Source organism: Eleutherodactylus coqui, chromosome 8 (assembly GCF_035609145.1).
Source record: "Eleutherodactylus coqui strain aEleCoq1 chromosome 8, aEleCoq1.hap1, whole genome shotgun sequence".
NCBI lineage: Eukaryota > Metazoa > Chordata > Amphibia > Anura > Eleutherodactylidae > Eleutherodactylus > Eleutherodactylus coqui.
The window spans coordinates 11,475,110-11,487,381 of record NC_089844.1 but is presented as its reverse complement, the minus strand read 5'-3'; the positions used below and the strand labels follow the sequence as shown (position 1 = coordinate 11,487,381).

General features: G+C 46.8%; 1 protein-coding gene across 1 annotated transcript in view; it reads left to right on the top strand.

The window, feature by feature from the left end:
• LRP1B (LDL receptor related protein 1B) overlaps positions 1-12,272 on the top strand; it is a 1,872,788-nt gene that overhangs the window by 524,496 nt on the left and 1,336,020 nt on the right. Inside the window, exon 3 of the mRNA XM_066577770.1 lies at positions 6,935-7,063. Coding sequence (XP_066433867.1) covers positions 6,935-7,063 — 129 coding nt within the window. The remainder of the gene's footprint in view (positions 1-6,934; positions 7,064-12,272) is intronic.

The window sequence follows — 12,272 nt, the reverse complement described above, 5'->3', positions numbered from 1 at the left end:
TTTACCTTAAAGTCCTTGTCACTCGTGACACCATCGTTCTGTCCCCTGCAGTGAATCCAGTAGTTCACACTCAAGGATAACTTTCTCACCAAAACTGGGAACGGTCGGTAGAGCTCGTTTACTTGAATAAAGTATATTACAACAGTCCATAACGTTACATCCGCTGGTGTAACACAGGTGCCAACACAGGGTAGTGGTGTGACAGCGAGGATTCACGGGATGGCAGAAGAAGCCACAGTCCCAGTTATCTGCGGGGTTCTGTTCCCAGATGCTCTCTTTCTCTCTCCAGCTCTCTACCGGTCAACACATTTAGAAGTAGTACTCAGCACTGCCCGGCGGTTCCTCTCACTCTCTCAGTTCTCCATATTAACAGCAAGGAAGTCTGGGTGAATAGGACCCAGGGCACACATCAGGCCATTGCTCAGCCTCTTCCATCCTGGGGCTCCCCACAAGACGAGGCACAGTTTTTCCTATTCCATAGAAGTTCTCTCCACATTTCACTTACATAGACTGACTCGCAGACTGACTTTTGCAAGAAGACCCTTGCACTACACCTTGTTTTATATATATATACCATATATATATTATATATATATATACACCATATATACTGGAGTTTTAGCCGACCCGAGTATAAGCCGAGTCAATAAGTTTTACCACAAAAAACTGGTAAAACTTATTGACTTGAGTATAAGCCGAGCTATACTCAAGTATATACTTGGTAAAGAAAAAATGCAATACTCACCTCCCAGCCAGCGTCTGTGTCCCCAGGGTGATGGTCTCTCCGGCGATTCGTCTAGCTGCTTGAGAATTCTCCCCACTGTCATCTCCCTGCTCGGCTTTGAATTTCCCTGCCGTCAGCGCTGTGTAAGTAAGCACTGTGATTGGATCGAGCGCCAGCCAATCACAGCCGGCACTCGATAAACCAATCACAGCTATTCAGTGATGTCATCCACTGAATGGCTTTGAATGATCAATCGCCAGTTGTCAATCTAATCACAGCGCTTACCTACACAACGCTGACAGCAGGGGAATTCAAAGCTGAGCATAGAGATGACAGCGGGGAGAGTTCTCAAGCAATTTGCCGCACCGCCGTGGAGACCATTGTGACGGGACACAGACACAGGCTGGGAGGTGAGTAAAAATATATAAAAACATGGTCACATGACACGCAACACGATACATTTCTCAGACATAACCCAGACATTAACTCACTCAGTGCTGCAGAGGTGCAATACACATCACAGATGCCCACACATAGAAGACACTGACAATACAAATGCACAAGACAAACCCTTAACATTATGAAGGGGCCCCGCTAACTCCGGGCCACTACACTGGGAAATGATGTGGTGTTTCGGGCACTTTTTTTTACCAACTACATTTTAGTAATATTATTATTAAAGTGAACACAACTAGATTATACAGTTTATGAAGTGACAACTTCAGGTCGCCACAAAGGGCGCCTTCACACGAATATATTGTTACAATGTATTACGCATGTGTGTAATAGGCTGTACCAATCTGCCTTAGGCTCCCACGGTGCCGCTCACACATATTGTGCAGAACACGCATGTAATAAAGATCTCAGCATGATCTAGTTTGATGCGCATTACGCTGCATACACGCCAAGATAGTGCATGACGATCGACGGCCCGCTGCAAGTACACAATGCCATCGAGTCTGATGCGGGCGGGCGGCACACAGTGCATTACCCTCATGTGAAGCCGCCCAAACGCACGACACCCACGGAAATCACAAGTCGGTATCTGACCTGTTATAACTAGAGATGAGCGAGCACCAAAATGCTCGGGTGCTCGTTACTCAAGTCGAACTTTCAGTGATGCTCGAGAGTTCGTTTTGAGTAACGAACCCCATTGAAGTCAATGGGTGACTCGAGCATTTGTGTATATCGCCGATGCTCGCTAAGGTTTTCATGTGTGAAAATCTGGGCAATTCAAGAAAGTGATGGGAACGACACAGAAACGGATAGGGCAGGCGAGGGGCTACATGTTGGGCTGCATCTCAAGTTCCCAGGTCCCACTATTAAGCCACAATAGCGGCAAGAGTGAGACCCCCCCCCCCCCCCCCCCACTGTCAGCGTAAAGATCGTTCTCCTCTGCCACAGCTGTAACAGCTGTGGCAGAGAAGAACGATGTTAGCCCATTGAATTCAATGGAGCCAATCAGAGGCAGCCCTCACTCACCCATTCATGAATTCATGAATGGGTGTGAGTGTGGGATGCCTCTGATTGGTCAGGCTGTGACCAATCAGAGGCATCTCATTCAGCAGGCGGGGATTTTAAATCCCCGGCTGCTGAATACTACTCACAGCTGTTTAGAGCAGTTCAGGAGAACTGCAGCCTGCCGCGCTGAACTCCGTCTGCCGGGACCAGGTAAGTATATATATATTTTTTATTTTTACACATTTCTGGATGAATTGCAGGGAAGGGCTTATATATTTAAGCTCTTCCCGACAATCCATCCCGCGTAGGCCGGCAGCCCATTGCTTTCAATAGAGCCGGCTGTATTGCCGGCTCCATTGAATTCAATGGTCAGTGCTCGTTTAATCGAGACGAGTACCGCGTGGTGTACGTCTCGAGTAACGAGCATCTCGAGCACCCTAATACTCGAACGAGCATCAAGCTCGGACGAGTATGCTCGCTCATCTCTAGTTATAACCCTTCATATGTACGCTTCTCAGAATCGGTTTAGTTTTGCAATGAGACGAACATCCGCGCCTCGCAGCGTCCTTCGTCGCCAACATCGTTATTGAGGCGAATGAATGCGATGACCAACATGATATATAAATCTGTTTATCCAGTGTTATTTCCTGCGCGCCGGACGCTTTCCAAAAGGACATAATCTGCAAAGAATAATAACGGCGCCGATGAAATCAAGGTTACAGCGAATGAGATCTGAGAACAGAGGAAAGCATGAATAAATAATGATTTCATTTGCCTTCTAACTGCTGTTCAAATAGCGAAAACGTTCTGACAAAATATTGTGTTGGCGAGAAGCGGAATACCGCGCTGCACTACAGAAATATTTACTTGTAGGGATTGAATTTATTAATCCGGTGGTTCGTGGATATAAGCGCAGATTTACTAATGCTGAACGCCGGCGGTGAGGGAGTCACATGGGACCGCTACCGCCAAATCAGAACTTCCCTCTATGCCGGTCCGACCGCATGGCGGCTCACATGGGAGAGAACCAGGCCGATGCCAGGGGAGTCCGGCGGCAGATAATAGACGGCACCATTACTATCTGTTGGTCCAACGCTATTAACCCCTTAGTACCCATGCACCTTGGTGCCCTAATGACCAACTAATCATCCAGATTCCCTCCATCCAGCAGGACTCTGAGCGAGAATCGTTCAGTGTTAGAAGACGCAGAGGGCTCATTCACACGGTTGGGAGCTGCAAGTTCTAGCAAAAAAGTGCTGCAGCTCCGGGAGAAGAGAGATGAAGGAACGCTCTGGGGGGACTTACTTCTTGGCAGGGCTTCCCTTCATCTCAGCGGGGCTGGACGGATAATCCCCAGCAGTGCAGATGCCGGGATTCCCCTGCAGGGGAGAAGAGGGAATTCTCCAGAAGCCGGGGAACTCCTTCTCCCCTGCAGGGGAATCCCGGCATCTGTGCTGCTGGGGAATTAATCTCCCTTTGCCAGCCGGCTCACATGGTCTCTCATAGGAGTCTATGGAGGCTTCTGTGATTTTCTGCAACAAGATAGGTCAGGACCTATTTTTTCACGCAGCAAGGAACTTCAGTCGCTGAATTCTGCCGCTCATGTCCTATCTTTTTTGGTGGGATTTTTTTGACGCAGCGACAGATCGTTCATCTGAAGGTTTCCATAGGGAACCATTGGTTCTCTTGGACAGGATTTTTGGACGCATGTAACTTTGCTACACAAAATGATCCGTGTGAAGGAGGTCCGGGGGTCCGTTTATGGAAGGAGTGCCAGTCAGCAGAGCATGTCGATCGGCACCTGCCGTTAGTTGCTGGTCTGGTCGCAAACGATGGTTCCTCGTCCCCATATAATGATGATCGCTCGTCCCCATATAACTGACCGAACCTCTCCCATTCACACAGGAACATGTACAGCGTATCTCTTAAAGGGGTTGCCTGGGCTCATTTGGATAGAACATCAGTAGTTGTTGGATGGTGATCCTCTGCTCCTACAACGGGACGTTCCGTCATGCCCAGGAAGGGCAGCAGCAGCACGGGGTTTCTATTGATTTCAATGGGAGTAAAGTCTGTGCCTGCACCCCCTACCCTGCCCGCTTATGACAACGTCGGGTCCGCTGCACTAGACAGCTGGCTGGAAGATCAGCTGAGGGATGGGGGTCCTGAGTGGCGGACCCCCATCCATCAACTACTGATGACTTATGAATAGGATAGGTCATCAGCCCAAACATCCCCTTTAAGGACCAATGGCCTTTTTACAACCACATTTCTTCTGGTTTCCCAAAACCATTATCAGCAATATTCAGCAGCCCATCCCTTTAACTGCTCCCTGCCTTTAATTATTAATCATTCCCCAGCTCTCCAGATATTCTACGTCTTCCAAGGTGTCTTACATCACAATATATTAGAGGTCTGCCAGATAAGAAAAGGGTTAATCGACATTTTTGGAGCTGTTTGCATTATTAAACTCATAAAGGCGAGCTAATGGCTTAATTTATTTAAATATTATTCATTAAAGTCGATGGAATTAATTTAATCTGATCTTAAAACGCAACAAAAACCCAGCAGAGATGCGTCGGTGGCCGTGTAGACGAGCCCCTCTATCTTAAATACTGGGCTATTTTTTCTTAATTACAGTCATTACTCAAGATGATGCGATAGCGGCGCGGCGGCGCGGGCGTAGGGGCTGCAGGTAACATCCATGTGACGGTTGTACAAGGCGGCAGCCGCAGACGCAGCGCTTGTTCCCGCGGGCGGGCCTGGCGGTGGGGAACGTCTCCCCCCATGTGTACTAATAAAGTAGGTATCGCTGCGGTAATTATAGATACTGACCTGACAGAGTATAATTTACACCTCACTCACAGTCACACCACAAAGCAGTCATTTGCATCCAGAGAAGGAGCCTCGATGAGGATTTAATGTGCTAAATAGAGTTTTAAGTCTGTTCAGCGGTTTCTGAGGTTTTTTTCAGCACTTGTATTTTAGTGCTAATTTATACCTTGTACAATCAGCATTTAGACTCAATGCCATCAAGCTGGGGCGGAGGGTCGGGGCTGAAAGCGAATTCACATCTTTTATCAGCATGTTTGATAAAAAGTGGGTTGAATTATTTCTTAAAGGGGTTGTCCAGTTGTAAATTATTATTGGCCTATTCTCAGAATAGGTCATCAATAGTAGGTCACCAGGGTCTGCCACCTGGGCCCCCCACTGACCAGCTGTGCATTGAGCCGATTTCTGTAAGATACACACAGCACTGCTCCCACTGCAGTGGCCAGACTTGGCATTACACCGATTCACTTCAATGGGAACTTTGCCTGTAATACCAAGTCTGGCCACTACAATGGGAACGGAGCTGTCTTTTTCCAGCAGAGATCAGTTCAGTGCACCAGCTTACTGTCCCAGAGAACAGCTGATCACAGGCAGCTAATCTACTATTGATTACCTACCCTGCCAATAGGCCCAACAATTATTTGCAGCTGAACAACACTTTAAATACAATGTATCAGCTGTATTTCTAACTAACAGAACTAATAGGCCATAGACATAATGGGAGTGCTGGAAATTGCTTAGTATGAGGCCTCGGCAGTCCCTGGCGCTGTTATTGAAATGAATGAAGCCTCAGCGCACTTGCACAGCCACCACAACTTTTGGACCCTGTCCTTCCACATCTGTAACTACGTGTGGTGGTGTCAGTCACTCTCTTTCCTCGTGATAATGGTTTTTCCTGGTTGATGTAATGACACCGGTTTGCGGTCTTGAATTCTGGGTGTTGTCATACAGACAAGTCCCTCAGCACCTAAATCGTCACTTTAGAGGAACACAGGACCCCGATAGAAGGGCCATCCTGGGAGACATGGAAGCATCAGACTCATCTCCTCCAATCAGTCATTGCTACACAAGTTATAAGCTGACCGCATTCTGCCATCGCTTTCTGTCCGTGGGACCTAAATAAAAACATCTTACCATTTTGTATTGACAGCTTCTATGCAAAATCTATGTGTCTCCATGGTTACAGACTACAAATAAACCCTGTGTAGTCTGATGCTAGAGCCGCACCAATTGTGCACTGTTATCGAGCTCCGCCTCCCCAACATCCAGGTCTTCTTACTGAAGAGTGTAGTAATTCCATCCTAGAAATGGGCGCTGATGGAGGGGCACATGACATCAGCGCCTCACAGGTCCTGTGCTTTGTGCTTTCACCAGTTCCCTGCACCGTCACGGCTACATCCAAATAGGAAACTGTTGCAGGGGCAGAGTGCTGGACGTGGAAGGCTCTGATGGATCGGGTAGCATCACATGACCTTCTATTGGGGGTCCTGTGTTGGACGGAACAGCTTCACTGCCTAGCAAGAAGACATGGATGGCGAGGAGGCAAAGCTTGAGAAAAAAGAGAATAGCGCGGTATCACTATACAATATGCATTAGTAACTTGCAAATCTCTCCATCATACACTGCCTTGTAGATTGTATATACTGTATAACCTGCCAGACCCCTTAAAGGGATAGTTCAGGATTAGAAAAACGTGCCTGCTTTCTTCCAAAAACAGTGCCGCATCTGTCCACTAGTTGCGTATATTATTGCAGTACAGTCCCATTCACATCAATGGAGTTGAGTTGCAATGCCAGACACAACCCATGGGGGGCGCTGTTTATAGATTAAAGTAGCCATGATTGTTATTTTGCAGTCCTGAACGAGCCCTTTAAACCAATATTCTTTACCTATAACTCTATGTATTTCTTCTCTTTCCAGGTACAATATATAAGTGCCCCTCGAATCACATACTCTGCATTGGATCCAAAACATGCATCCATCTCTCAAAGCTCTGCAATGGAGTATTCGACTGCAGTGATGGATACGATGAAGGCGCACACTGCCGGGGTGAGTGCCACTGGCAGGAAGTAGAGCTTCTTGTGACGGTTTATCTATGATATATGTGATATGTCGTTAGAAAGTAAGAATCCATAATGAATGAGGCTCGTCGACTTTGTGATCCTAATAATGTTCCTGTAATGGGAATTGTGTGTCTGCTCTTTAGTCAAACTTGAAAAGTAAGGTTCTCACCCGCAGCACAGAGGTCACCCCAGTTATGAGTCAGGCTAGAGAGATGCAGCGCCAAAATAGGAGACCAAACCAGAAGGGCTCCAAAATTGTAATCCAGTAATAGAGTGAATGGCAGCATATGCGGATGTAAATAGTGCAAAAAAGTCCTTTATTGCCCCATCACATGAAAAGCGACGTTTCAGCCGTGATGGCTTGAGGAAGGCTTTCATGCTGCCATTCACTCTATTACTGCTCTTTAGTCAAAGTCATCTCCTAATAAAGTCAAGAAATGTTTTCATCTAAAGTCTGCTTCCTGAAGTGCTTCCCACCACCTTCAACTGCACTGAGGTACAACCTGACACTATAAGAGAGCCAGGACTACTATCCCCATTATTGTTTATTTCTCCCCCTTCTATATTTATAATCTTTGTCTGGAATGGGTCCTCTCATACCAGAAATGGCGCCCCACATGGGTAAACACGGCTCAGGACTAGCGTATCTCTTTGTCTGGCTCCTGCCAGCATTTACATCACATCATGTCCATAAGCACCCCAACTTGGGTGGGAGTCCAGGGGAGTTCCCTGTTGGACTCTTGCCTTTTCAGGCCACCAGCCAGCAACACCTTACTGTGCTGCGCTGGTCCTCTCTTAGGTGTTAGGGGCGTCACCCTGTCAACCTCTGGCCTTCTTGGTCTGCACCAGACCCTGGGCTAGCAGCCCTCCCAGCTCCACTGAGCTGTCTCTCTCCCCCTTGTCTTTGGCAGGAACCGGCTTTTATCTGGTTCCTGCTCCACCCTTTGGTTAACCCTTGCACCAGGAGTCCTGTCTCTGGCCCTCTACAGGCCCCCTTGTGCACTGCACCGCTACAGCGGGTAATAAGCTACAACAGCTGCCTATATTTTCTTTGTTTTAGTATTTTAGCTTAGTATTGTTACCACTGCTGTAGCTTGACCATCAGACCAATATCTTTGCACTTTGCCAGGAGGAGCAGCAGAGCCACTGTGACTACCATCTCATTTTTCCCTTCACTGCTTAATACCTCCTATGTCTGGCTTGGTCACTGCCAGTTGTAACCAAGATTCTAGGGTGTAACTTGCATCGGGCAGCAGATGGACACCCTGTCTGTGTGCCGTCTAATTTGCGGGACTCAAGCAAGACTTGCACAAGCATAGGACATGCAGCAATCCTTCAATAAATAGCAAGTTGCTCATGTGTTTATGGCCCGTCTACATTCTGTTTTTTGTTGCACCCATTTACTGTACCTTGACCACTGCTGTCCGGACCCAAACGTGGGTATGATGAGCCCTGTTCAGGTGCGGGCACCCACAGTCAGGCCAGGACACACAAACACAGCGTGTATGAGCCTCTACAGGCGGTAGATGAGGAACAGATGGGGGGGGGGGGGGGGGGAGGGGGATGTGGCTGCAGGATCGCACCACGCAGGGTTTGCAGTACAGAAACAAAGGAGCCGGCACAAAAGTTTCTTCACACTGTTTTCAGATCTGCTTAAAGAAATGTGTCACCAATATTTAAAGGGGTATGCCCATCTCAGGAATCCTACTTCAATGTGTTCATAATCACAAAACAATGTGTTCACCCATAAGATGTTTATTTCCAAAATGCTCCGTTCTCCAGATATGGCAGATATTGACTCCTCCGGTTGTTAACCGCTCGTTGCTTGGGAAGCAGACCGCCTCTACTATGGGGAGAAGTTGCACAGCAGAGCGGTAGCTGGTGGCCGGGCTTAAAGCTAGTGAGCACATGCTCCCCAGATCCCGGACAACGATTAGACGAAAGACTTGTGCAAGCGCCATCTACTATTTCTTTCCATAGAGGAGGCGTCTGTTTCCATGGCAACAAGCAGTAAAATCCAGTAAACACCATTTTTGGCACAATTTTTTTGTGGAAACTAAGCCAACTAAACTGTCTACAAATGTATCATTCAGCAGAGCTACAGCCATAATCTGACGCATCTTAAGGCCGCCTAGTCTAGGTTTGCCCTGTCTGACTTATCGTCATTCATTATGGAAGACATGGGATTGGGCAATAAAAGCAGAAGAGCCCCTGAAGCAGTCCCACAGAGCGGACCGCCCATTAGACGGTTGGCTGGTAATTTGCATAAAGTATGCACCACCGAGAAACAGCAATTTTGGCAGCAGAGAGGTATGTCAGTACCCGCCGTCGTATCATCCGCCCCGCCTAGGAATAGTTCATGGGGCAAATATTGGGGCCTTTATTATTTATTTAGGATGTATTAAAACAATAGAAGTCTTGTTTGCAAAAGTCTTCACACCCTTAATATTCCCTTAGCTGCTTCCTGCAGGGATTTCATCCCTATACAAGCGATGCTGCATGTCGTTGGCGTCTGGGCCGCGTTCACCGGACAGTCAGGGAAATATTGTTTCCTTTTACTGACATATTTCCTTTTTATCACTGACAGATGGAGGGATTCTATCAATTAGCGGGTGACTCCACCGGCTCCGCTCGTGTTCAGCGCTATCAAACAGCTGGGGAGGATACATTTTTACACCCGTCCATTTTACCCTTACTAACCTATAAAGCGCCCTCTGCCTTTTTACTGCCCGTCAGTAAATACATGGATGGAGGGCACGCTGCCGCTGCCGCTGGTGGTGGCGGTGCTTTGGCTCAATGTCTGTTTATTTGTAGAGGGAACGTTTCAGTTTCCGTGTAATGTGACAGATGGGCGGACAGATCGCTGGCTCCTGGATGTCCAGACGTACGGAGAACAGACCCCCATACCTTTCCCTGCCCCTGGGGTGTCTATGGGGACACGCAGCCTGTCCGCTGATGACTCTCCCCACAGTGTAGCCATTTATCCCCTGTTCTAAGTTTATAAATAGTTAAGAGGATCACACCGTCTAACGTCTCAATTTAGTAACGCGCGGCGTAGAGCGCGGGCAGCCGAGTACCCAGAGCCAAAACCGCTCCGGCCATATGTTAAATAATAAATTGCTGCCAAGTTGTAACGTTCGCACACTAAAGTGACAATGTATCATCGCGCATTTTATGCTTATATTTCACAGAGATACTTTTGCTGTTTAGAAACTCCAGTAAAGTTATTACAGAATCTGAAATATTGAAGCACTATATTCTGGAAAGTAATAACTGTATTATGCATCAATGCAAAGCTATTCAACATGGCAGTGGCGTGAAATATAGTGCATTAGTCAACGCAATAAAGAATACCTCCAAGCCGTTCTCAGGTTTTAAAGGATCGTTTGTGTGCCCATATATGTTCCTAATTATGTCACTTAACATTCATTATTCATTACCAAGCCGGGATGGGGTCAAACAGGTTTAGTAAAAGGAATGGGCTTCGGAGTGCTGAGTGAGTCACTAAAATGAGGAGAAGAGGAAAATCATTTTTCACGCTGGCCGAGCCAGATGGTGCGATGCCCTCTATGTAACGAGCCACTCTCTATACCCGTGAGCGGATGCGGAGGACGTGTCATTGGGTGATGAGATAGGACGTATCACTTCTGTAGACTCAAGGTGGACATTAGAGGATCGTCAGATGGATTCCCAATTTTTGGCGGGACGAGATGACCACCTAATGTGTATGGACTTGTCGTAACTCTGCCCCAACCGCAGATATTGGAGGAAAGAAGGATTGGGCGCGTTGGATTTCAACATTATGCCTCAGGGCATAAATGTACATCCTGGCTGGGAAGGGATCCCTGCAAATAGATGTCCTATGGATATTGATCGTGGCATATAAAGTGTTCACTGAGGGAGGGTGCTCCCTCTGGGATGTCATTGGCCTTCTGCCGTATAATCGCGCTGGACTGATAGGCTGCCATGGCAAACTGATGCCTAACAATGGTGGCTTGTGATCCCTGTGTAAGCAATAATGCATTGCCGTACAGAAGAACGGCAATGTATCAGTGCAATCACAGCTCCGCAGGTTCAAGTCAGGGACATAAAATGTGTAAAAAAAAAAGTTAAGAAACCCTTTTTGTGCACTTTCCCGTCTTGGTTTAAAAAAAGTAAAAAAATAAAGGTTAACAGGTTTTGTATCGTCGTAATGACCCGTACAATAAATCGATGACACGTTTCATGCGGCACGGCAAACGCTCTGAAAAAAAATACTTTGTGGTTCATTTTGTCTCCCAAAAACACAATAAAAGTGATCAAAAAAGCCGTATGAGCCCCCAAATGGTATCAATAAAAGCTACAACCCGTAACACAAAAACAGGCCCTCGCAGAGCTCCATCCACAGAAAAATGAAAAAGTTATGGGACTTTAAATGCAGCGATAAAAAACTAAACTCCATTTTTATCGCCTATCCTGTTGCTAGGTAATGACACCGGGCAACAAATGTGCACAAAAGGCAGGTCACCGAAATAAAATTAGGCATTTCTTAGCAATTTGTATGAGCTCAATACGAATATGACAGAATGCAAAATTGGCTTTATTTTTTTTGTAATCTACAATAATTGTTTCCATCCCCAAATGCGTGCCAGTAGTAATAGGCCGATGGGTAATGCCTGGGGCAAGGCATAGACTGCGTCTGAGAGCTCTTTGCTGGTCTCTTGTCCAGCTGTACGGGAGTGCCTTTATGGAGGGTCCAGCAGTAGTCAGCTGGCATGGTAGAGGACCATCCTCCCTGGTATCTTTGTATCATTGTAGCGATATCTTGATGAAACCTTGGCCATGTTCATCACTGACCAAAACAGTCTGGAAGGACATCCAGATGGGATGAAGGAAGTGGATCTTTAGAGACATTGCAGCCAGGTTTATGATCTTATGTCTTGTTCCTTCTAGTTTCCTGCCCTAACATTCCCAAGAAAGTTTGTAGACTTGAGGCGAAAAGCATCCCATGCTTGTATCACATCACCGTATATATGAAATATCCTCAAATACATGAAATATCTGTAGGAAATATCTTCAAAACGAGAGCCAATAGAAACCTTTCATGCTCATATTCGTGCTCAGTGCCCCGAGATACTACAGATTGGGACCTTTTTAAGTCAGTAACAATCTCAGTGTAACATACAATTTTTAAGAATCCCCTTTTAAGGGAGAGT